We start from the raw sequence: 26,146 nt of genomic DNA, 5'->3' as shown, positions 1-26,146 counted from the left end.
AAAATATATATTTTTTAAGATCGTAATAATCTATGTGAAATTACGTATATTGCGCAGATTTTCCTAATTATAATAAATAGTAATTACAATAAATTGTAATTTGGAAAATCTATTATATGTACATGCATACATACATACAACTGTCAATATAATGTAAGGATTTTATTTTTGGTAACACTTTATAATGAAACGACCATTACTATAAAGTGTTACCCCTTCATTTCCACTGTGTTGTTGCTGTAATTACGCAAATTTCCCCAATGGAGGATTAATAAAGGCTTCTTCTTCTTCTTCTTCTTCTTCTTCTTCCTTTTCTTCATTATCTTCATCTCCTAAAGAGGCATTTTTATTTTTATTTTTTCATTTTTTAACACAATCAAAGCTTTATTTATGTTTTTTTTTTAGTTTTAGGTTTGCCATAATGGGAAAAAAACTTTTTTTTTTTTTTTTTAACAACACAAGTAAGCTCTTCTGAGAGCCGGTAACCTGCCAGAGCCATTGGCAGCGCTCTGCTCATTCTCAAACATGGCACCACCGGTTCAGGCCCTCTGCTTAGAAGTTTAATTTTGAAAACACACCACAGTAATTGCGCTCGGCCGCTAGACAAGCAACATTTCCTGGCACCTGCCACCTCACTCTCTTGTGTTTATATTCCAACCATTGAAATTCATGAAGAGAAGGTAATGGAAGCTTTCTCATCCCTTCATTTCCTCTTTTTTTTTGGATGAATCTGTATTCTGTAGCCCAACCCTCCCCTCGGGAATTCATCAAGTCTTATCAGATATAGCGCGCATGCTGCTGGGAGGGCTTCTGCGCTGATGGAAAGCCAACGTGAAGAGGCGAGGCATATTATGGCTTTCAGGTTTTCACATCAGCAAAAACAAATTCCCTCTGCCTTTTTCATTTCACTTTTCTATGTTTGCCTTCAGCGCTTCACTCTGAAACCTTCGGTCTTCTCCATTTTTCTCCTATCCATCCAACCATCCATCCATCCATCCATCCATCCAACCATCAATCCATCCATCCATCCATCCATCCATCCATCCATCCATCTCCTTTGCACTGACACAGTCCAAAGCAGCAGCTGGAGAACACACAAATCATCTATTTTTTGGGACAAACTTTACAGAGCTCTCAGCAGCTGCTCACGACTTACCAAAAAAGTGGACCACGAATCCGTTGCCATAGCCATAAATGTTGGTGGCTGGGTCAGACTGGAACTGTATGGTGACATCTGCAGTGGACGTGTAGAGCTTAAACCGCGACTTCGACCCTCCGTACTGGCCCAGAACTTTGGCTGTGAGGTCATCTCCATCATAAAAGGTGACGAGGTCATTCTTCCCAATGTTCAACCTGACAGCCAGACAAGAAGGAAATGATCATAAATGTATTGTTTTTCCCCCTTTCTTTCCCATCCAGCGTTAGCTTTACTTGGGGATATTTGAGTTTTTTTTTCTCTCTTTTGTTTTGTTTTTTTTAAATCAGCTGAATAAAAATGCACTTCTTCTGCTCGCTCTCAGTTCTCATTTTTAAAGTGCCTTGCAGTAAATGAAGAGGTCACCGGCATCAGGTCAAGCACCACCTCCACATTCACTTGTGCATGCATGCATAATGCCTTGGCTCATGACAGGACAGTAAAAATCCTTAATGGTACACCTCGCACTGCCTCCTGCATTTTTAAAATGACAGTAATTGTACATGAAGGACCAGAAGGACGGCAGGTCAAACCGAGGCAACTAATTCCTGAGGGAGGCGATTTGCATCATTCATAAGGGGCAAAACTCCTTTATTCTTTTCCTGAGGAGATCACGGTCAGGTTAATAAAGTGACTTTCTGAGGAGGGACTCCTCCTCAGAGCTCACACGTCTCATCAGCACTACCTCACTGTGTAATTTAGCACGCCTTAAACGAAGATGAACAATAACTTATTCGATTTACAAACAGAGTGCTGTTTATGCTTTGGCTTTAAAATGACAAATATATGAATAAAAAAACCCCAGCATGTGTAAAATAACTGAGACAAAGAGTGACCAGGTACACATGTTTTACTACTACTGCAGTCAGCATGAGTTTAAGATTGATCAAGTCGACAAATTAATATGTGCAAAAAAAAAAAACATTACCGGGCAATAATACTTTCCGAATTTTTCAAAGGTCTCAACTTTTTAAAGGACCTTTAACATTCCAGTTTGCCAGCAGTCAAAAGGGACATCCAGCTAAAAACAGAATAACAACACACGTTTACAGACTCATATTACGTCGTCAGCATTCTGAACATCTGCAAATTCGCGGCCTGATGTTAAACAAAATCCCATGGTTGACTGTCAATGTTTCCCCACTTTATGATGAATGATCTCGTGTCAAGCTGAATAACCGCAGTCACACTTCACTGTCAAAGGGCAGAGTGTCTGCCGCTGATTTGTCTGTGGCCTGTAGAGCTGGAGCTTTAACAACCCTCAAAGCTATTTTAAAAGATGTCACCTGGGGCCGAGCTATCTCTTTGTAGTAGCAAGATTTAGAGCATGGAAGGAATGGCTTAGCCAGAATAAGGCCGTGACATGCTCTGTGCTGTTGTTAATTAATCACCAGCGGCTTCCTGATAAAAGTCATTAGCAAGGCCAAGATTGAGCTATTAATCACTATGGGAATACTGGCGAATCAAAGGTTCAAGGGCTGCGGGTGGAATTGACACTTGATGAAGGCTGAAAGAGTGTTGAATGTTTTCTTTTTTTTTTTTTTTTACTTAAAAACTGTAGAAATATGTGCAGGTTTCTGGAGAGAGGTAGAAGTATGAGTGGGTGCTTGACTCAGCGGGGACCTCTTCAGTTTGGTCCAGTCAATTCCTTTGGTCCGGACCATTTCACAAAAATACCAACTATGCAGTCATTTGGAAAAAAGTAATTCTACTCATTAGCATGACAGAAGTTACTATTTTTATGGAACTGAATAAATAATGTAATAGCATTAAGAATTTAAATAGAACTTGTCGTTAGCTGATTGGACACCTGCACGTAACCTCTTGCAAAGTACTTCCCTATGTTTCTACAACTTTGAGCAACTACTAATTGGGATGACACACACACACACACACACACACACACACACACACACACACGGGAATTGCCTACGGTACATGAAGAATTTTTTTTTGCAGAAATCAAATATAACGACTATAACCACCACCCACCACCGCTAGTGGGTGTTAGCATTAGCTAATGCAGCTATAATGACAGACATTTACTGTTCTTTGTTATTATAGTAAGCTAATGTGTAAGAAAAAAAAAAAAAGCCAAAAGAAATGTCTGTCAAAGTGCTCTTTAAGGAGGCAATATAAACTTGTGTCTAGAGTTCAGTGTCTCTGCTAGACTGCCTGACTTGAGCAGCATTACAACGTAGGATAAAACCTAAAAAGGAAGTGCTTGTTCATTCGGAGAAACACCTTTCTATTAAACTTAACAGCCGTTATTTCGTGTGTATCTGCAAAAGTTCAGCCTGACTTTTGTTAAATATGTTCAACTATCGCATACAATTATATACTTATATTCTACACTTCTATTCCTGAATAACAGCAGAAGTTGCACTGAGTTGTATTATCATAATAGTCTTTAGAAACCGATGAGAACAACAGAAAACAATGGCTGAATCATTTTCGATTCACTGTGAGTCGAGCTCATATCCAGGCGACGACTTTTTCCTTTCATCCTTCATAAATAACAGTCATCTCTCTACTTGGTCTAAAAATATTTCTCTCCTGTCAAACTTTAAAAGCAGCGCTGGCACTTGAAAATAGATCAAAACCTTTCCAAACCCCCATTATAAATCCTTGAATAGGTAGAACGGCTTTAGACTAAATGTCAAATCCTATTTCCGAGACGTGGCCTGACCTCTCTGCCCTTCTGTGTTTCTGCTGGCTGGTCCTCACAAAAGCGGAGAAGCTTAGGCCATCGTAAACTCGAGGTGTTTCGCGTTCATTTGATTGCTGACGGATAAAGCCTCTACCTGCTCAGGGCAGCGCGGAGTGAGAAATATTGTCAGCTGGCATCAAATTTGTTGTGATTAAGCTAAACATGGCTCTGCTGTGCATCTGCGGAGAAAAATCAATCACAGCCTCCATTCCCCGACGCTAATTTGATTTGGTTCAATTTGAAAAAAAAACAAAAAAAACGCAGCACCGCTGGGCCATTGGGAGCAGCTGGCAACACATATTACCCCAACTATTCATTTTTAGCTCTCCATCACCATGAAGGAATGAATTGCAGAGTGATGAAATAGTTGAAATAGTTTTATTTTGTTTTATTGACACTATTTAATTATTTATTTCATCCATTTTTTTTTTTTTTTTACCAACAAGTATTAACAGCCAGTACAATTACTTATCAGTTATTCATCTGACAAAAAAAACAATTAGCCTGTTTTGATATTAGCCTTTAATTACCAACTCTTGATTTGTAGCTTTGTGATTTCCTAATAACTGTTCTGCATAGTAATAGTTGGAAGTAATGCAATTTATAAAACTGAGATAATGAAAATGCATATGATTATGAAAATGATGTGAAGGAAGTGATAAATTGTAAAATGATTGGATTAATTCAAAGCAGATTTGATCAGAACAGTCGTGATATAGAGTGGCGGCTCATCACTTTTCTCTCTTTGCAGTCGTCAGTCAGCGTCATTTATCATGCAAGAGGAAGTGGCCTCGAGCATGTCAGTGAAAAAAAAAAAAAATATTGACTAAAATATGAACGATGCAAAGGCTCGTAATTTAATCAGGGAAGTGATGAAATGTATGCAAATTGAAAATGAGAGTTGTAAATTGTCAGTAAATTAGATAAATCAGAAAGAGAGCAACTGGGACTTTTGCCTCCCATTTATCATCCACCTAAGAACTCCTTGCTGTTTACAGAAATCAGTGTCATAACCCACAACTTGAGTGTGTTATACTTATATAACATTTTTCCTATGGGGGAGATTTTTTTTTTCTCATCCTTTCCTTTTTTGTTTGTTTTTCGTGAAATGTATTTAAAACAGTGAAAAATAACAAGGATACAGGCAATAGTTTTTACATTGTGCAGAACTTAACAATTGACTTTGCCAATAAATTATTCAAGCTTTGAAAGCTTAGGTAGCCGGTAGGCAGAACTAAATATTTCAGTTCCCTAGAGTCCCTTCTTTATTTCCATCCGTCACTGGAAAAAACAAAACAAAAACAAACAAAAGAAATTCTCTTTTTTTTTTTGTTGTCGTTCAATATTCTTATTTTCAGCCTGGATAAATCCAGAACTTGTTTATTTATTGTCAGCGTCACACATTTGAGTAACCAGAGACTTGCTCAGCGATCTAGTAGAGACCAGCTCAGTGGTCTAGTGGTAGAGTGTCCGCCCTGAGGTTGTGGGTTCAATCCCCGGCCGGGTTATACCAAAGACTGTAAAAATGGTACCCATTGCCTCCCTGCTTATGGCACTCAGTATCCGGGTTGGAAGTGGGGGGGTTAGATCACCCAATGATTCCACCGTTGTTTTTTTTCCAGCGCCCTTTGGTTGTTCACCTCTCTCTTTTTCTTCAGCTCGCCCTGCCTGGAAGAAGAGTCCCTGCAAGTGCTGCGCCCTGCCTGTAGCATATTTAGTAGGGTTAGTTTCTTTTCTTTGTCTCTGTTGTTTTGTCACTTTGTAAATAAACTTTGGTTGATGACTTTCCTCAAACCTTCTGTGGGGTCGCAACTCTGCTCCTCACGTAACACTTGAGAAGGCCATGTCATCAAAATTGTGTGCACACATTGTGGCAATGGTAGTGCAGTACCACACCCATTCAGTCAGACAGATTTAGACAAGGAATTAGGGATTAGACAGTTGTCTTATGGATGCACTAGGTTTCTCATCTATGTATAAGTTCTATACATATAGATACATCATTCGAAGTTCTATACATATAGATACATCATTCGAAGTTTGACCAAATTACGATTACACTGAATACTGTTGTACAATCTTTTCCCAAAAGAGGACGCTACCCTTATGAATGTAGCATCAACAAGTGTTGAGGTAATAAACGTTACCCAAGCAGTTGTTTGCTGTACACACAAATGTCAGGAAGTCAATGCCCACCACTTTGAGAAACTCTTGTAAGGCCAAAGGTAACTTGTATGATATCGTGATCGCTGAATAAATTTGGTTTTGAAATATTTGTCTAAGTTAAGAAAGTTTTGTCACATGATGTCTCTCCCCTGGCCTTCTCACGGCCATGTACAGGGTTATAGCTAACCCTGTACATCTGGCCAGTGGATATTAGGCCACTTAGTAACGCTGTCCACCTACTTGGAATCACTGTATGGATCTAGAAGTCACTTGCCATTTGCTGTGAGGTAGTTTTGACGATCATTTTTATCATAATCCCCTTGCATAGCCTGACAAACTCCCAAACTCAGCCATACTTCTGTTGCCAAGTGCTTGTACATCCACACCTACGTTGCCACAGTGTACAAAATGTACTAAGGTTTTATGCTGGAACATTGGCATAAGTCCGAGTTTTCAGTTTTATTTATTTTACTTCAGTCACTTTCTTTAATCACGCCTTTCACTCCCGTCTCTTTTCATACATGGAAGGCCATCCATAAATGTCTTTCGATACACTGCAGTGATATCGTCCCTCGTGTCATTCTGCAGATCGAGGGGGAGATACCGTGACGTCTGCACAAGTACAGGATACGGAAACGCAGCAACCGGGGACCTTGTTAAAGGCCTCATACATCTCTGTACACCGTCTGCCCAGAGACCTGACGAGACTTTGTGCTAGCTTTGACTTCTTTACTCCGGTTTTCTTCCTACATTCCCCGGAGTCCCTTTGCTGGACCACAGGGTGCTGACTGCTGAAGTTTAGTTTAAGTTTCAGCCTTTTTATAGCTTCATCCCTGAAAATGCAGGTGCTCTGAGAGAATCAGTCCACCATCTGAACTAGACTTAAGGTAAAATGCTCCCCAGGATTCCCTAACAGATAGGAAAAAGGAAACAATATTGGCACAGGGCTGATTATTTTAATATGTCAGAGGTTCCAGATGCTTAGGGGGAAAAAAAAAACCCTGCACAATTGTGACACATTACATTAAGAATCACCCTTACTTCTCCAAGTGCAACTTCTTTTTGTTCACACAGCCACAACTCACATGCTCACATCTGCATGTGCACTTCTGTCCAGGTCAAAACTAGATGTTTCAGCAAGATAATGCCCCTTGCCTCACATCCAGGGCAAACATTTTTTCTTGGTAAAAATAAAGCATTTGTTTTTAGATTTGTATTATTTTTTTTAAAAAATATTTTTCTTTGTGATAAATGTTTAGATTTTGTAAAATTCTAAGGATGTTCTAAAACTGTTTTCTACTACTGTACATTTTGACCATTTAAAATCAGTCATGGTACAAGGAAAGTTACTGCATTTGTTGTAAATCAAACAAACAGAGTCGTCAAAGGGAGCAGGTATAATGACTTCAAGGGCTGAAGTGCAAGTACCTCTTCATCCCCTAAAGATAAAAGCTTCTATTTTGTGACATTTTGCCCTAAAGAGGGAAAATGGGTGACGACTCTGTGGCTTTGATGATCTGGGATTTGAGGTTCTACTATTGGAACAAAACCATTTCAGAAATATTTATATTAAAATATTTCGCACCAAGACGATGCACCATTGACTGAAAGGAATTGATGCTATTTAACATCAAAGAAACAACAACCTTCTATGTGCTTTTGTACGGAGTAGACCAGAGTTTGCAGGTTGTCGGGAAGACATTAAAAATGTGTTGGATAAGGGAAAAAAAATAATGGGACCACAATCTGATGCTGGTAAGATTACAATAAGAAGGCAACACATCAGCTGCACAACTGTGCAGGTGTTCTGGTGGCATTATTTTTTTTTTTCCTCACTGATTTTGGTGGTCTGTATGTTTTCACGGGGTCCTCTCTCCTTCGACTTCGCCGTTGAACAAACCATAGCAATTACTCTTGTTGACAGACTCTCTCATAAATACACAGAAAGTCATGAATCAATACCTGAGGAGGCAGGAGCAGCTTAGAGACAGAGGAGACATAGGGAGAGATGGAATAAAAACAGATCTTCAGATTCGTCCAATACAAATGAGGCTCCCTTAATTTGCTTGCAAATGGCAAATGACTTAACTACGCTTGACTGACTTATGGGGCCGAGACGTGGTGCGGTGTGTTGTTCCGCGCCTTCACCTTGGCGTGGAGAATCGCCGGAAGCGCACGCTACCCGTGCCATGCACTTCCACCGGGTGAGCAGTTGAGGGGTGCCGAGCAAACCTCCGCGATTTAATTATTTTCCTCCACTGCACCTAATTAACCTTTTGTCTGCGCGGTACTTGCACGTCGTATTCGCAAGGCGAGAGTGGGTTTTTTTTTTTTTTAGCAGCTCGTTTGATCGAGGAAGATGACGTGCTTTGTGAAGATTGTGAAGTGACAGTGTGTAATTGTTAAAAAAAAAGAAAGGGCCTATGTTGTGTAAAGTTCCCTTTTTAGTGTCCTATTGGGGGGCGGGGGGGGGGTGGAATTGGAGAGAAGATTTAATTAAAAAAAAAAAGCTAATATAAAATATATATAATCAAATTATCTTTTAATTATTAATATGATCAAATACAATGTAATTATTGTACTTTATCCAGAGTCGGGTCACGGGGGCAACAGGCCCAGCATAGATGCTATGACCTCCCTGGCCCCAGACGCCTCTTCCAGCTCATCTGGCGGGACCCCAAGGCGTTCCCAGGCCAGTCGAGAGACGTAGTCCCTCCAGTGTGTCCTGGGTCTTCCTCGAGGTCTCCTCCCAGTGGGTTACGCACGGAACACCTCTCCAGGAGGGCGTCCAGGAGGCATCCGAAACAGATGCCTGAGCCACCTCAGCTGGGCCCTCTCGATGCGGAGGAGCAGCGGCTCTACTCCGAGCTCCTCCTGGGTGACCAAGCTCCTCACCCTGTTCCCCTAACCTCCAATTCACACCAGAAGGGTCTGCACAGACTCATGGAAAATGCTCCGTACCCTCTCGCACCAAACGCGTTTTTGAGCAGGGCGTCTCGCGCAACTGCTCGGTAGTTTTGCAAAAGGTAGTTTTGCGTGTATTTAAAGAAAATAACAGTGAAACAACACTCTTTTGCCCGTCTCAACAGTGTCTCGTATCGCTGTATCGCTGTGTGCAAAAAAGATAAATAATAATAAACCGAACTGCTGGTATCACATAAAATGCAGGTATTCAAAGTATACATGCATTTTGTTCATCATAGTTTCAGATTTAAAGTGGAATCTGCTTTGTTATTTGACGGCCAAATTGAACATTTTTTGAAGCCAATGCGTCACATTGACGTTTCACAGTAAAATCCAGCACACAGAAAAACAAAATCCAGCACATTGTACATTCTGATGAAAATCAACTGGATACCGGCTACACCAGCACCAGCAGCTTACTTCCAGTGGCACTCTCATACACACACACATTCAGGTACACACAGCCACACCCCTTCACACCCTCACACGCACACTTCTACACACACACTTCTACACATTCACACACACACACACACACAGACTTATACACACATAGGCGTACACACACAGGTAACCTCGCATAGACAACCCTATAGACACACACATTAAAACACTTGCACACCCATACACACACATCTGAACACTCATGCGCATGCACACATACACATTGTTCATTGTCTTATTTATTTATGGTTATCTTTTTTTGTGTGTGTAGTCATCTTATTCTTTTTCCTCATTTGTTAATCTTTATTATTTGAATTAGTTCATTATTGGATATTTAACTGTGCAAATTAAATCTTTTTTTTTTATTTTACACAGTGCTTGTATATTGTTGCTATCCCTCTGTCCCCTCTCCCCCCCTCTTGCTCCTCACTTACATCCTTTTTCTATTCTCTTTTTCACTCCCTATCCCTCCCTCAGTTCAGTCATGGCCAAAATATCACTCATCCATGAAAATATAATAAAACCACTCAACAGGTAGTTCCTGCACCGACCTGTGTGAATCACACTCTCAGGTCACAAGCTCTACCTTTGAGAATAAATCTGTCAGCCATCATAAAGAAACGGGAAAAAAGGAAACGAGGGGGGGGGGGGGGGGAATGACAAACAGCGCATCTGTGGAAGACACTGCTGCAAAAAAGCCTCCGAATTGATCAAAAACAGTAAGAAAATCTGAGGCAGCATATGTTAAGTATGACTTTACAGCCATATAGAAAAATGGCCATGATTATCAACATGTTAGTTGATGGTAATCTTATTCTAAACAAATGTGACAATTCTTTAACAGCAAATAAAAGTAAGAAGAAAAATCATTCTAAAAGTTGATGTTTCTTTACATATTTTGTAGCATTGTGTGTTGGTTTGCAAAGGGGCTCCCTGGCCAGACGTGACTGCTGTTTGGGGAGGCCATGACGTGGAACAGTTTGGGAAGCCCCGTTCTAGCCTGTCAGAGAACAGTTTATTCTTTACAACCACATTTGCTTGCTTCATTTTCCTGAAAGTAAGGGTGTGCCAAGGCCCACAGTTCTTGGAATTACCTCTGTGTGACATCACAAAGGTAATTCATTTTGCAAGGGCGCTCCGCTTTTAGTCCCGGATGAGAAAATAGGCATAATTAAATAAATGTGTACCGAAAGGGTCACAATGCAAGGTGATGCAGTGGTGGAATGTTCAGGCTAATTGGAAACTGGAGAGTTTCAGTGCGAATGATTGAGGCGAATGATTGTTTTTTGCGGCGTGATAAACTGATGACTTGTCCAGGGTGTGACCTTCAGAGCCCTCAGGGCCCTCAGCCACAGATAGCTGAGAGAAGCTCTAGCACCCCCTGAACTGAATGGAGAGCAGTGACAGAACACGAATGGATGGATGGATGGATGGATGGACGTAACGGAGGGCGTCGGGTGATTGGATCGAAACTTCCCAGCGACATACGTACACTTGGATGTCCAGCATGATCCTCTTGTCCTCCTCTACATGGATTCCCCAGATACAGTCCTGGCCTTTGTCATAGGCCTCGGGCCAGTTAGGAGACAGGACCATTCCGGCTGAATCTGTGATCTCGCCACTACACACAGCTGGAACAAACACACGTACAGGGAACACGTGCTACTAAGGTCATGTCTTCAAAACAAACTTGCAGACTACTGATTGTTGCTCTGGGCAATGTGTCAAACTAGAATGATGAGATGTTATAATATATACATACATACATACATATGTTCTTAATTTCCCTGAGGGAGTCATCCCAAGGGGATCAATAAAGTCTATCTATCTATCTATCTATCTATGTATATATATTCCCACTGCAACTTACTCTTGCCTGTCTGCTACTCTGACTCTACTTCTATCCATCTCTCTCTCTCTCTCTTAATTTTCACCCCGAGCGGTCGCAAAGGAGGACTGCCCCCCAGAGTCGTGGTCTGCTCAAGGTTCATCTCATTGTTAATGAGATGATAACAATTTGGAACCCTTTAACCTCTAGCCAATCTCTTGTTGTGCCATTATCACCACAATTAGAGCAGGTGTTTTAAAATAGCAATATAAAGAATGCACTAACTCATTAAAGTTCGATCTTTATAAAGTTCAATTTATTGCTCTTTATCATGCTTGAAGTCATTATCACATTTATCAGCTAAAACAGCAAGATAACCTAGTTGGTAGTATTTATTATTCTCTGCTTCTACCTGATCTATCACATGCCTGCGCGCACATGAATAAAAACTGATACTAAAGTTTGATGTGAACTTTTGCAACAGCACCAGCAGGCATTAGTCCTGCAGATGAGTCCCTGAGCACGAGACCTACTTACTGGAATAAAATAAGCTCGCCAAGTTCCCAAGAAAAGAAACTTAATGCACATGGACATTAAAGAGCGGGTAGTCAATGTAATCGTGTGCAAATGTACAGACCTCTGCAGGCAGGCTCCGTCTCGTTCCATTGGGGATTGTCGGGGTCCATGCATTCGATGGTGACCGAGCCCTGTTCCAGAGTGTATCCAGGGTTGCAGGCAAACTCCACCACAGCTCCCACTGCCCACGTGCTATCGCTACTGGTCAGGTTACCGTACTTCACAAATGGTTCGTAGCAGTGGCCCGGCGCAAAGGCTGAGTGGAAAAAAAATAAAAATAAAGTTTGTTTTCCCAAACTGTAACTTGCAGGTTGTTCAGCAACTATGTCAACGTTTTTGATTGATTGGACTGCCTCAGCTTTAGTTTTATGTGGTGTGAGAGTCATTTTTCATGTCAACAGAAATGTCTAGCCATCATTTTTATGGTAGAATCTCTGGTTCGCTTTGTTTTATAAATTAACCCTTGACCTACAACTTAAAATTCAGAAATCTTCAGTTTGAGGGTTGGTCTATTCATCTGCTGAAGTATATTTTTGCTGCCTGAAAGTGAAGTACTTCTTGTGTTTTCCAGTTCATAAAAGTCCTGTAACGTCTTAAAAAAGTCAAATTATGTTGTAAAATGATGCCAGGTTCTTCTTTTGGCAGAGAAACATCTTTCTGCTACCAACTGAGAGCTAATTAAAGGCTCTTGATAACTGATTATTAAGGTAGTGAATACATCTTCACTGAAGAGCATCATGACTTGAAATGATCATTTATGGGGTTCATAAGACTCCGTCCCAAGCATTTGACATATTGGACCAACTGATTGCATAGATTGCACTACCAAAAGGTCCGGCTGGTTTATAGTCAGCTTATGTGAGGACAAACGATAAGACAAGCGTATAGTGTTATCCAGAGCTGTTCCTTGAGATAACCCGTTGCCTTCAAAGATATTACTTGAAATATGCAATATATCACACACATCCTTCAGTATGAAGTGATGCTGGCAGAAGTATTAGACTAATGTTGTGATCCTTGAAATGTTTCCATCCTCAGTCAGCAGAGGTATAGAAAAAAGAAGCTTCTGCGGCCGGTGTGAATGCACGTGTTATATATATATATGTTATATATATGTATATACACTCTAAATTGTCCGTAGGTGTGCATGTGAGTGTGAATGGTTGTCTGTTTCTATGTGGCCCTGCGATGAACTGGCGACTTGTCCAGGGTGTCACCCTGCCTTCGCCGTAAAACAGCTGGGAGAGGCTCCAGCAGACCCCCGTGACCCTGAATAGGAATAAGCGTGCATAGAAGATGAATGAATGAATGAATATATATATGTATATATTAAGGGCGTTATTAACGCGTTAACTCAACGCAGCTTTATCTCCGACAAATTTTTTTTATCGCGTGATGAACGCACACGGTGCTTTCTGAACCTTTGGCCGCTCCGTAGATTGTGGAAACGGGAAATGAATTGACTAAGCGCACAGTCACACGCTTGCAGCCGGCTTGTAAACACAACAAAAAAAGAAAAAGACACTGAGCGTAGATGAGCACTAGGAAGGACTAACATGGATACGACGTCAATTGTAAATGGAAAGTTCCACTTCAAAACCCTGCCAGATGGCAGTCTTGACAGGACAAAAGTGATATGCATTTACTGTAACGAGCGCTTCCATTCAGCGCCCATGTTAATCAACAATCCGCGAGGCTCCTCTCGCGGATCGCGCCATGCTTTTAACGTAGTTCACTGGACGTGAAAGCGAAGTGCCGAGCGCTTCCATTTGGCGCCCACGTTAATCAATGTGGTGGTAACGCGAACAGGCGCGCGGCTCGCGCCATGCAGTTGTTTCGGCGTCTGCTCTATTTTGTGCGCGAGCCGCGAGCGATCCTCGTCATCAGGAAGTCGCTCAAAAAAAAACAAACGACAAAATCCGGTGAATTTTCAAAATAAACTAATTTCAAAATAAAAACCGAATGACAAATTCGGTCATATTTGTATGTTATATTTGTCAGTACATTGTATCAGAGTGCGAGAGAGATTAAACAAATACACACACACACACACACACACACACACACGAGGAAGACTTGATCAAAATACGTCTGTTTGATCACAGATGCCAGTGAGTGATCATTATGAAAGGTCTTGAGATGGACACCTGAGTGCGTGTTTCTATTTACACACACGCACAACTTTTTTTTTTTTACCCTATGCATCTTTTGTTTTGTTAGTAGTACTTGTCATTGCTCCAACACGAATAAACATGCTGCATTTGCATAAAGCAAGTATTTGCCTACTCCCATGTTGATATGATTATTTAAAAAATGGAAAATCAGTTTACGGTAGATTTAGAGCAGATAAAAAAAATGTGCGATTCATTTGCGATTAATCGTGAGTTAACTATGGAAAACCATTTGATTAATCGGATTAATTTTTTTAATCGACTGACAGCTCTAGTATATACGTATATATGTATATATGTATATATGTATATATATATATATATATATATATATATATACATATATATATATATATATATATATATATATATATACATATATATATATATATATATATATACATATATACATATATATATATATATATATATATATATATATATATATATATATATATATATATATATATATATATATACATATATATATATATATATATTTATATACATATATGTATATGCATTGTGTCCCACAAGTTGATTAAATATCGATTCTTGGGGTCACGATTCGATTAAAAATATATATATTTTTTCGATTCAACTTGATTCTCGATTCAAAATAACCCAAAACATTTTTTTTCAGAATTAAAATGATTTTCTATTCATTCAATACATAGGATTTCAGCAGGATCTACCCCAAATGTAAATGCAAGACAACAAATCGTTGTCTGATTTATTCATGCTTGCACAAATTTTAACTAGACCAGAACATTTCAATATCTGACTGAATCTGACACTCTCACTCTCACCTCTCACTCAGGACCCAGAACAATAAATTACAGTCATAAAACTTCTGTGACTGTAACATCAACAGAATACAATTGGTAGGCTTAGGCTAGCTGCCAGTCTGTGCCAGAACCTGCCACTTCTCAAAACGTTACCATAAATTATGCAAATACACTGTGCGCCGATTAGCTGTTGGTGTCGTTCGTGGATGATCCATTTCCTCTGACTACTCTGGGTGGTGTCTGTTCAAGTGAGCACAGGGATTTGTAGTATTCCTCAAAGATAGTTATGTCAACTTCAAGCCCTTTCTTGCCCGGCCCGGGGTGATGGTAAAATCCAAAGTGTCTCTAAACGTTTGCTTTCAAAGTCCGCGGAGGTGGTTGAATTTCTCTCTAGGCTGCTGTTCTGCTGGTGACTCAGTTTCTTTTTCTCCCCCTCGATATTAGCGGAAACCGGAAACACAACAACGTGCTGCTTATTGTGCAATACCTACGGCAGCCCAGAAGGCACATAGACATTGCCTGGAGCGGGGGGAAGAAAATTGTTTTTATTGAAAATGAGAATAGATACTGAATCAATTAACAAGAGCATCGCGATTTGATCTTTGATTTTGTGTGTGTGTGTATATTTATATGTATATCTATGTATGTATGTATATATATATATATATATACATATATGTATATATTTATGTATATATATATATATATATATATATATATATATATATATATATATATATATATATATATACACACATATATATATATATATATATATATACACATATATATATATATATATATATATATATATATATATACACATGTATACATATATGTGTATATATACATATGCATATATGTTTATAGCCCTGTGATGAACTGGCGACTTGTCCAGGGTGTACCCTGCCTTTGCCCTATGACAGCTGGGATAGGCTACAGCAGACCCCCGTGACCCTGAGCTCAGGAATAAGCGGCCATTGAAAATGGATGGATGGATGCTTCCACTTAAATGCCCTACATTCATGATACAATATTAATTAAAATGTACAATTTTCCATAAATTTCCACCATATCCCTAAGTGTTTTTTGTGAGTCACGTATGCACCGTCCATATAAGAATAGGCACACAATTGAGTCTTTGTTTTCCAAATTCTCAAAGTCAGTTTTCTTTTTGGATTATCTGGAGAGGGTTTTATAAATGGGGCTTCATCATCTGGCAAAAGAGAGACACTCTCTCAACATTCTCATCAAAGCGCACAATGGGGATAATCAGGTTTAAGGAGAACTGTGTTTAATGGTTGTCTATCCACAGCGGCTGCTCTTTTCAGTATTTCCCCCCCCACCATTCCTCCACTCTAGCTGAACTGCAATTCATGTAGGTCGTTTAGTTTTTACATGTTTGATTTGTTTTGGTTAAATAACGCGGCACTACATCCTCATTAAATGCATCTATAACTGCCAGTTACGAGTAATTACTTATCACTTGCATGCTGACAAGGTCAGTTAAACGTGCAGAAGTGGCGTGAAAGGATGGAAAATACAAAGCTTGCAGGATAATTAATTAAATGTAATGTTGGATACGCAAGAAATTGGGGACACAGTGCCACAGTGGGCACTTTTTGAAAAAAAAAAAAAAAATCTGTTCATCACTTTTTGATGAATAGTTGAAAAAATCTGATTGAATCTGGAAAAATCAGAGAGGTCCTGCAATCCTCTGTGGGTGTAGTGTGAGAAACACGCTGTGCGGTGATTCACTCACCTTGATACCGAACAGCAAAGCCAGTGGATGTGCCCGCAGCGTCTGTGGTCAGCTCAATGAAGAGATACCGTGACTTGCTGAGGAGGCCTTCGTTGGGCAGATACTCCACCTCGTATGAATCATACAGGGCAGCTGCATCGATGCTGTTGCCGTTCTTGATCAAGAGCCTTGTAAAGAAAGAAAAAAAAAAAAGAACAGAAAGAGAAAGCGAGAGAGAAAGATTGGATTAGCAGAGTGAGATTGATTTCTGAATTTAAAACTCAGGCTGTTCGCTACTGGAGTGCTGGATCGTGTACTGCTGACTTGAACTACACTTGACATGTTTCAATTTCCATCTATTTGAAACAGCTGTTTGCCGAATTCCAAACTGCTGTGCCACAACTGTGAAGGTCAGCACAATTTAAAAACTACATATTAAAGAAATGTTAACGACTTTCCTTTCACAAGCAGTGTCTCTGCAGGCTGGTTGAAAACCTGACCAGCCTGAACTCAGGATGACCTAATCTGAATAATTCTACTTCCTGAAACATACTGAAACAACATTGATGAAGTATGCTGTGACTTGCAGAGCAGCACCAACACTGACAAACATCTGACTCACACCACAGCATAGTGGTTTACTATAATTAATAAAAAATTAATATACAAAACACAATTCCTCTAAATAAAGTAACTGAATACCACTTGAATATGGGCACAACCATAATAGTTCAAACCTCAATATTTACCCCCGTGTGCCCATTGTGACCAAGATGCTACTATGGGACACGATGGAAAGAAAATAAATATATTAATGTTGAGTGTATAATAAATGTATTTATAATTTATACGTTCGAAAAAAAATACATCAATGGTGACTTAATGATGTTTTTCTAACAGGAACCTGTTAAATAGTGGGATAACGGCTCCATGCAAATTAAAAGCTACTGCCTCAAAGGGGCGGGGCTAAGACACTGGAATATCTTTTAGAAAGAATAAAAGTTGGTTAAAATGCTAGTGACATTCGCAGAACTTTAGCAGTTTGGGTTTTATGTATTCATTTTTTTTTAGTACTTAGCTAACCCACTGGTCCAGCATGTGTAGCCCTTGTCTGTGCATTTCCCCGAGCCCATGGTACAAACCAGTTAAGGTAATGATAGATTTATCATAATGCCTCTAACTGGATTACATATTATTAAACATATATCAAACCAATAAAACTGTTTTTTAAATAAATATGTAATACAAACGACAAATAAATTGTTTCCACCCTTCTGGTAGCGCAGCGGTATATTCCGCGAATAATCCATAGAGGAGAGAAGAAACACGATGCCGAGATGGTGGACCAGCCGTTGACAGCCCAGACAGACAGACAGACAGACAGATGGGGGTGGGGGCTGCATATGCCTCAGACAGCCTGTTTCCCTCTCTGCCCTCCAATAAGCAAGACAGAAGTATCTGCAAGCAGCTCCTTGCCTCAGAACTAAAACTAAACTCATCTTCTGATCTACTTTACAGAAGAACATTTCTTGAATGTATTTGTAAAAGAAGCAGCAGCTTAGAAATCACAGATCTTCCAGCGCTGGACGCAGAACGACAATCGGAGCAGAAACACTTGATTTTGTGGATTTCGTCCAACAATCCCCACCGCATGGCAAACTGGTCAACTGGACACCCTTCAAATGTCCTTTTAATGAGGCACTAATGTTGCTAAGAAACTCCTCTGTGAACAAATTGACCAAAGGCTTTCAATGAGAAATACTTAAGAGCAACTTCTGCAAAGTTTCACCCAGCTTTTGTCTCTTTGTCATCACTTTTTTTTTCTTCCTTAAACCTTGTTTGATTTTACCTCACACACATCCAGAATTCTCCTCTCCCTCTCCCCCTCCTCTTTACCATCGAACAAGTGCATGCGCATCCTCTAGCTGTTATCTGCTAGTATACAAAATTGATTATTCAGCTATTTCCTCCCCGCGGCTCTTCCTCCCAGCCGCCTGTAATGAGAACCCCATGCTGCTTAAACGACGCTTGCGCTATCGCCGCGACAGCCAGTTGATACCCTGTAGTGTCCTCGGAAATAATGGGCCTCCTGCATCAATATTTTACATTTCAGTCTCTGACATTTTGTTCTCGACGGTGTTCCTCCTCTCGCTCTCATTAGCAACGCCATCCTCAACGGCGAAATGGTTCACACTCGTGCGCTCATGTCAAAGGATCCCATTATCCTCATGAATGGAGAGAGCGTTCCAGTCAACCCTGCCCAAATTTGTAAAGGGTACACAAAAAAAAATTACAAAAAGGAAATGTAAAAAAAAGGGGACTAGAAGTCACACACGTTGAACGAGAAGTCGGGGGTGCTCCCCCCCCCCCGCCCCCCACCCAATAAAACACGCTCAAGTTGATGATTAATAATGGAAGACTTAATTATAATAGCTCATCAATAACTGTTTAAATCTGAACCATGAACCAGCTCTGTTTCCTGCTTACCGGTCGTCGTCCTCGGCCAGTGCCACCTTCTCAAAGTGAACGTGGAGCCTGTGGCTCTCCGGGGCCTCCAGCAGCCAGTGGCACGTCAGGTTGTTGCTGTAGTTACTGGGGAAACCGGGAGAGGCGATGCGGCCCACGGTGATGTTCTTCATCAATCCTCCGCAGGAGGCTGACAGGAGGAACAAGTAGAACAGCAGTGAGAAATTCCCCTTCACTGTTATGTGTATATTGTGTGGATTTTATACTATGTGCTGAATGTTTGCATTTGTGAATATCGTGGTTAACCTTTATTGTATGCTTATGTGATTTTGTGTGCTATGTGTATCTGGTATAGGGATGGCAGATGGAAATTAGCTGGCAGCTTTATTGTGGAAAGGGTCACCTTGTTCCTTTCTGTGCATAACATAATAACATTTTGTTGTCATTTGTTGTCTATCTGATTTGCCAAAGTTAAAAATAAGGATACTTAGTAAAGTACTTTGTGTGAAGTATTTTTACGTCACAAAATACATTTCTGGCAGAATGCAGAACTCTATAGAACCTTGTACAATGTGTCCAAAGTCATTATGGTACCAAACCCTTTTTTTTTTATTCAGCTCTGAATGAAAGATTTAAAAACAAGCACAGTGTAGATTCACGACTCAGCGTCCCTCCTCTGTACAACCTCACATGCTGGCATGTTTTCTTAACACGTATTTAAAGGAATACTTAACATACAAAGCATTCCAAAACAGTTAAGGTCATAAGAGGCTTTTGATGTGAAGTAATTTTCTTTTTAAAGAATGGAATGGATGTTCCGTACAAACAACCTTAAGGGCTTTTCTTTGCTGTAACGATAATGGTAATGCGCTAAGTGCCTATATAGTATGTGGCCTCTGTGTTGAAAGCTCCTTTTTAAATGAATGGATTGCTCTACTACTGTTTCTTTAGCAACCCTGTATCCAAGACAACACATGGCGCAATGTAAGGTGAGGAATGTGTTTTTATAAAGCTCAGGTGATGGAAAAAAAAGAAAGAAAAAAATGATTAATTTTCAAAAAGAGGATCCTAAATCTCTTCAATTTCAAACTGACAGGGTGACGTAAAGCACGAAATTAAGTGGGCAGGAAATCATAAGCAATGCATCAGATAACATGAACCAAGTACCATGACAATCAATCAATCTACAACCACATTAAGTGTGTGTGTGTGTGTGTGTGTGTTTTTCTTTTGCTGTGTGCACTTGTTGTTTCCAGGTTGATCCTGTCAAGGTTACTCAAGCAGGCAAAGCTTAATTAAAGTAGAGCAGGAAAAGTAAACCCAATGGCATCATGCCAACCTTCACTAATAACACTTTGACTCCCCCAAGCCTAATTGACACTCTGACACGCGCACACACCAACACACGCACACACGCACACACGCTGTGCACACAGATGCCAAAGATACAGCTTCAAATTCCCTTTTTGAAATTGTTTTCATCCAAACGTCCCTGTCAAAGTGGTCCGGAGTAAAACAATCACTTGTTATTCATCGGCCAGCCTGCAAAGACAAAACCAAAACCAAGACCATTCGTCATCCTCACACTACTGTGGGAGAGCAGGTCTGTCTCTTTGGACATATCCAATACGGAAAGTCCAGAAGGTCCAAGAGATAACTTTAGGCCGCTGTGTGAATTAATAAACAAAACAAAAAAAAAAAAAATCCCCAAAACAAAGAATGAGAAGATGGGACGCAGACACATCTGTCTAAGGTTTGACTATTTTTATTAGGGAGCAGACTGTGTCTATTCTATTCTAGAAATGAACAGTGCATCCAGTGCCAAAAAATACATCATATCGTTCAGCCAACAGGAACCGCCAAAAATGGTTGCAAAAAGGCTAATGATGACTGGCTGCGTACACGAAAAGGAGCACAAAATTCACTACTGTTATGATTGGTCGATGTTAAAATAGGTAATATCAATTTTGTCTGGTTTTACTAGTTTTGAGTAAAAATCATCTGTTGTACGGAAATACTAATGCCACACTTCATTGAATTAAGTTCTCATGTTCGATATTCTATCTCAAATTAGCATTTAAATAAATACATCAATGAAATTAATGAAAAAAAAAAGACAAGTCGGTGATATGTGTATGGGTGTATATACATTTTTAATAAAAAAAAAAAAAAAAAAAAATTGGTTGATTGGTTGATTGATTGATTGATTGATTGGGACAAGTACCTGCTGGCACTTTCTCCATGCTGAGAGAGTGTGAGCCACGACAGTTTGTCTCACCTAAGCAGTGTGGCTCCTTGCCACTCCAATAAGGGGTGCTGGCATTGCGGCAGGTGAGCACGCTAGGGCCCTGCAGCTGGTAGCCGGTGAGGCAGGAGAAGAACGCCTCTCCCCCAGAGTGGAGACTGTTCACCGTCACGTCGCCGTAGAGTGGCCGCTGAGGGAAGATACAGCTCAGCACGAAGGCTGCAGAGACACAGAAACAGGAGCAGTTGGCCAGTCAGACATGGGCCGAGACACAATTACACTTTGAAAGGGAAAGATTCTGGAAGGAAGTGAGAAAGAAAGGAGAGAAGTTCTTTTTGTGATTGAATGAAAACATTTAGTGAAGTCTTGAATGTCTTTCTAAAAAAAAAAAATGTTCGTACTGCCTGTTTTTATTTTGTATGAATTATTAATAGAATTAAACAATACTTCAAAAAAGCAATCATCTGTGGGGCTGAACAGTGAGAATTGCTGTGTGGTGACACATTGGAGGTGGAATCTCACCTCACAGATACAAAAAAAAAAAGAATTGGAATGTGAAAACAACCCGGTACATGATTGATTGACGCTCAGATGTTGATTGGAACTTAATGCTTTTGAGCTGTTCGAAAGACTTACTCGCATGTTGTAGTTACCGATTGTATTGAAACTGCTGGAGAATTGATGCTGCTTCTGAGTGCAGAACGGAAGCAGGAGCAAGGCAACGAAAATCTGATGCTTAATCCTTTCGAAGCTCAAAAGATTACATTTTTTTTCCTCTTAATTAGGTATCCGTCTCTAATTGTGATGAAATATTCATTAGCAGCAATGTTTGTTTTTTCTATTCTTAGATGATATTTAGAAATCCCCAGGGTCCCCAGTTTCCTACCAAATGCGGTGCACCTGGGTTTGGTAGATGGAAGATTTTGTTTGTCTCGTCAGTCACCAATAGTTTTGGGTCCCGTGCGCTCGCTTGCCCTCAAGTGACCGGCTTACAACCCGGCTTTTGTCTCCTTTTGCCGCCCGTCGTTTTTCTTCCCCATCTTGGCTTTTGGCCAAACGTGTTAATGACATATTTCTACTGCCGTAGGTGCTGCTTAATCCCTCTGTAATTGTCCACAGTTTTACTGTTGGCGCTCGGATGGCTTGGCAGCGGCGACGGTATCGATTCTGTCTGTTGGGGACTGCACCCGCGCCTTCAGGCGAGGAAATATGTAGGGAAATTAAACGGACCAATAAATGACAACCTACGCGACCTCGCCTGCTTACGAGACTCTGTTAGTGGTGAAGGATGTTTGTGAGCTCAGCGCAGCGCCTCGCAGGGCTTACAGATGAAAGGAGCAGCGTGGGCCTTTACTGCGGTTCTCATTAGAGCGCCATCCAGCTGCTGCTGGAGCTGCGTGCGTCCTATCGCTCCCCGATGCTAGTCGTTACGATGCTGCGGCTATTAATATCTGGGGAGGACACAAAAACACTATGAAATTCCACCGCAGGCCATGGAGATAAAGGAGTCGTCAGGATAGCATGGTGGCGCCGTAACTCTGGCTTTCACGGAGACAAATTGTCCCCGAGAAAGAAAATGGTCGTCGCTTGCAGCCCCACTTTGTTGCGTCACCTTCAACCCCGAGGTCATTTATCATGTTGTGGATTTAATGAAAGCTTATTGATAAATATGGCTTCTTTTTTTTTTTTTTACTGATTTTTCTGAGGTTTGGCTTAAAGGTACAGAACCGAAAAAAAACACAGCCCTTTTCACTTCACGTCTTGAAAGATGTTGAATGTAATTATAAATAATGATAAAAGAGTCATATTACTCAATATTACTCATCTCAGGCTGTCCTCACATTGAACTACACTACCATTCAACAGTTTAGGGTCGCTGTCCCATTTTTGCATTGAACTCCATTATAACCAGCTTCATGAAATAATCTACTGGAATGCACTGTCAGAGCATCCCTATGTATGTATGTATGTATGTATGTATGTATGTATGTATACATATATGTATATATATGTATATATGTACTGTATATAAATATATATATATATATATATATATATATATATATATATATATATATATATGTATATATATATATATATATATATATATACATATATATATATATATATATATATATATATATATATATATATATATATATAAATATATATATATATAAATATATATATTGTTCCCGAGAAAGAAAATGGTGTTCGCAGCCCCACTTTGTTGCGTCACCTTCAACCCCGCGGCCATTTATCATGTTGTGGATTTAATGAAATGATGAAATTGATGAATATGGCTTCTTTTTTTTTCTTTTTTCTGAGGTTTGTGTATATATATATGTATGTATATATATATATATATACATATATATATATATATATATATATATATATATATATATAAATATATATATATATATATATATATAAATATATATATATATATATATATATATATATACATATTTATATATATATATATATATATATATATATATATATATATATATATATATATGCACACACACACACACACACACACACACACACGTGTGTGTGAGTGTATTAACATTTTGATTGCATTTTTTCCCTTGATGGTTTAATTAGACATTGGAAATGCACATTTTGACAGATTTTCGTGTACTCATAAATGATTGCAGAGCATTCAAGATCATTATTTCATAAAACTGGTAATAATGGAGTTCAGTGCAGTATTGAGTTAGTGACCCCAAACTTTCGGAACACTAGTGTAGATGCACAACAGGCCCCCATGGCTTCTAGTTTTTCTTTGATAACATTCAGGCGCTAAACCCACCAGTTAAAGATGAGCTGCCGAGTGGCCCAGCGTGAGGTCCAGATGGAAAAGCGAAGATAAAAAGACATTCTGTGAACCTTCAGGAATTTGTACAAATGTTGCTCGAATAGGGCAGACCGTGAATGCAACGTCCCTTGTAGCCAGTCAATATTCAATATACAATATAGAGCGGTGTGAAAGTAGTGCTGAGAGAACTGCTTGTAGCGGTCCTGTGATACACACAGTGCTGAAATTCTTGCAGAAGTTGCGTCTGAAAGGCTGAAGGCTGAACTGAAGAAAGCGAAAGAAACTCCACACACACACGCTCACACAAGCATGCAAGCGCGCGCACACACACACACACACACACACACACACACACACACACACACAGCAATTGGGCTTGTGAGTGCAAGTTGGCTTGAACCACTGTTTGATCAGAGTGACTGCCCTGTACGCCCATTATGGATGGCCAACAATATCAAAACTACATATTCAAATCCAGAAGCTGTCGATTATTTTGCATTGAATTAATCAAATAATGATTTTCTTTGATTCGATTCAACTTATACTTGATCAGTCAATGAAAATATACAGGTTAGTTTGACAAAATAATGACAATTGGTTGGAAAAAGTTGGATTTACAGAAGAAATTATAAAACGTTTGAGCTTTAGGCTTCGGGGTGAACCAATGCCAAAATAACAAATAAAAAATGTCCTGACTGAGAGGCAACAAAGCTAAACTAACCACACCAAGGGAAACAAATGACAAATAACTCACCTCCATATTTCGACAAAAAACAGGAGAAAACTACATAACAGAAATGACAGTCCACCATTACTGCTCAGATCAGAAGCTGAAGGACGTATGGCCAGTTGGGAGAAGAGGTGGATGATGAGTGCCTGCTGCCACCAGATGTCGTCTTCTTGTTCTGCATTTAGCAGCAGCTTGCATCCTATTAGCTGCACTGCTGCTCCCTTCCGGTTCCTTTTATCATTGTCCTAAATTCTCCTCATAAGCTCTGTGCTTATTAGGAACTTGAAAAACCAACGCTTTCCCTAAATGCTTTACAACTTACAGACAAGTTCTCCAGCCCTACCGACCTCAGTCTATCCACCAACAGCACTCTTTGCCTGTTATACTTCTGACAGGAAATTTGGACATGTTGCACCGTCTCCTCCTCCTGACACTCAGAGCAGTTTCCATCTCTCAACAGTACATGATGGAGAGTACTGTTGAGGAATGTATGGCCTATTCTCAGTTTAGTAATATTGACTTCCTCCTTCCTTTACCACCCTCTTCTCCTGCAGACATCACTCTTCCCTCCACACAATACTTTCCCCCTCAGATTTAAATAAGGAAATGATGGACTCCACACTTTCTCTTTTCACTGCTTATTTTTGCCAGTCTGTCAACCTTCTCATTTGCAAGGATGCCCACATGCGCTGGGACCCACATCAGAGAAATCTTAACACCCCTCCTTGCTACATCCCCTTACTGCCAAGAGGATCTTATGCATAAGATCTTGCCGGCTCCTAGAAGCACCCCTCCCAATACTTTTGATCGCAGACACAGAGTCACTGCACACCAAGACATCGCAATATTCAAGCTGAGCCACCCATTATACTGCCATCAAGATAGCAGCCAGCTCAACAGTAAATACACTCAAATTGTCTGATGTTCTCCTACACGACTTCACATTTAAACTCTGGATGAAAAAAGCAGCCCCTTGTAGCACCAGTTTCTTGATCCTTTGGTCCATGTGTAAAAGCAAGTATATGGTCACTGTATTTCTCCACCACCCTCCATTGGAACATGTATCATATTTGCCTCCTTGTCCTTTGATTTAATTTCAAGCACCTTCGGATCAACCTTTGGGGTGCTAACAGACGTCTGCCATCTTGGCCCCTTTTGTCTCTGGTGGTGTCCTGGCTGCAGCCAATCAGACCCGGGTGTGGAACTTTCCACCAATCACGGTCTTGCAATGGCATGCCTACTCAGCATATACGAGATTGGTAGAAACAAAATAGAAGAACCCCCCCCACAGGGCA

The 26,146-nt window shown here is 40.1% G+C and overlaps 1 protein-coding gene across 1 annotated transcript in view; it reads right to left on the bottom strand.

Annotated features, from left to right (window-relative positions):
* sez6b (seizure related 6 homolog b) overlaps positions 1-26,146 on the bottom strand; it is a 182,662-nt gene that overhangs the window by 20,962 nt on the left and 135,554 nt on the right. Inside the window, exons 5-10 of the mRNA XM_076035813.1 lie at positions 21,328-21,513; positions 19,071-19,239; positions 16,605-16,771; positions 11,945-12,139; positions 10,972-11,110; positions 1,157-1,353 (exon numbers count right to left, since the gene is read on the bottom strand). Coding sequence (XP_075891928.1) covers positions 1,157-1,353; positions 10,972-11,110; positions 11,945-12,139; positions 16,605-16,771; positions 19,071-19,239; positions 21,328-21,513 — 1,053 coding nt within the window. The remainder of the gene's footprint in view (positions 1-1,156; positions 1,354-10,971; positions 11,111-11,944; positions 12,140-16,604; positions 16,772-19,070; positions 19,240-21,327; positions 21,514-26,146) is intronic.

This window comes from Nelusetta ayraudi, unplaced genomic scaffold (genome assembly GCF_046127955.1).
Source record: "Nelusetta ayraudi isolate G7.1 ecotype Tasmania unplaced genomic scaffold, CSIRO-AGI_Nayr_v1 ptg000048l, whole genome shotgun sequence".
NCBI classification, from domain to species: domain Eukaryota; kingdom Metazoa; phylum Chordata; class Actinopteri; order Tetraodontiformes; family Monacanthidae; genus Nelusetta; species Nelusetta ayraudi.
Note: the sequence above shows the minus strand (reverse complement) of the source record. Positions and strands in the feature narration are given on the sequence as shown.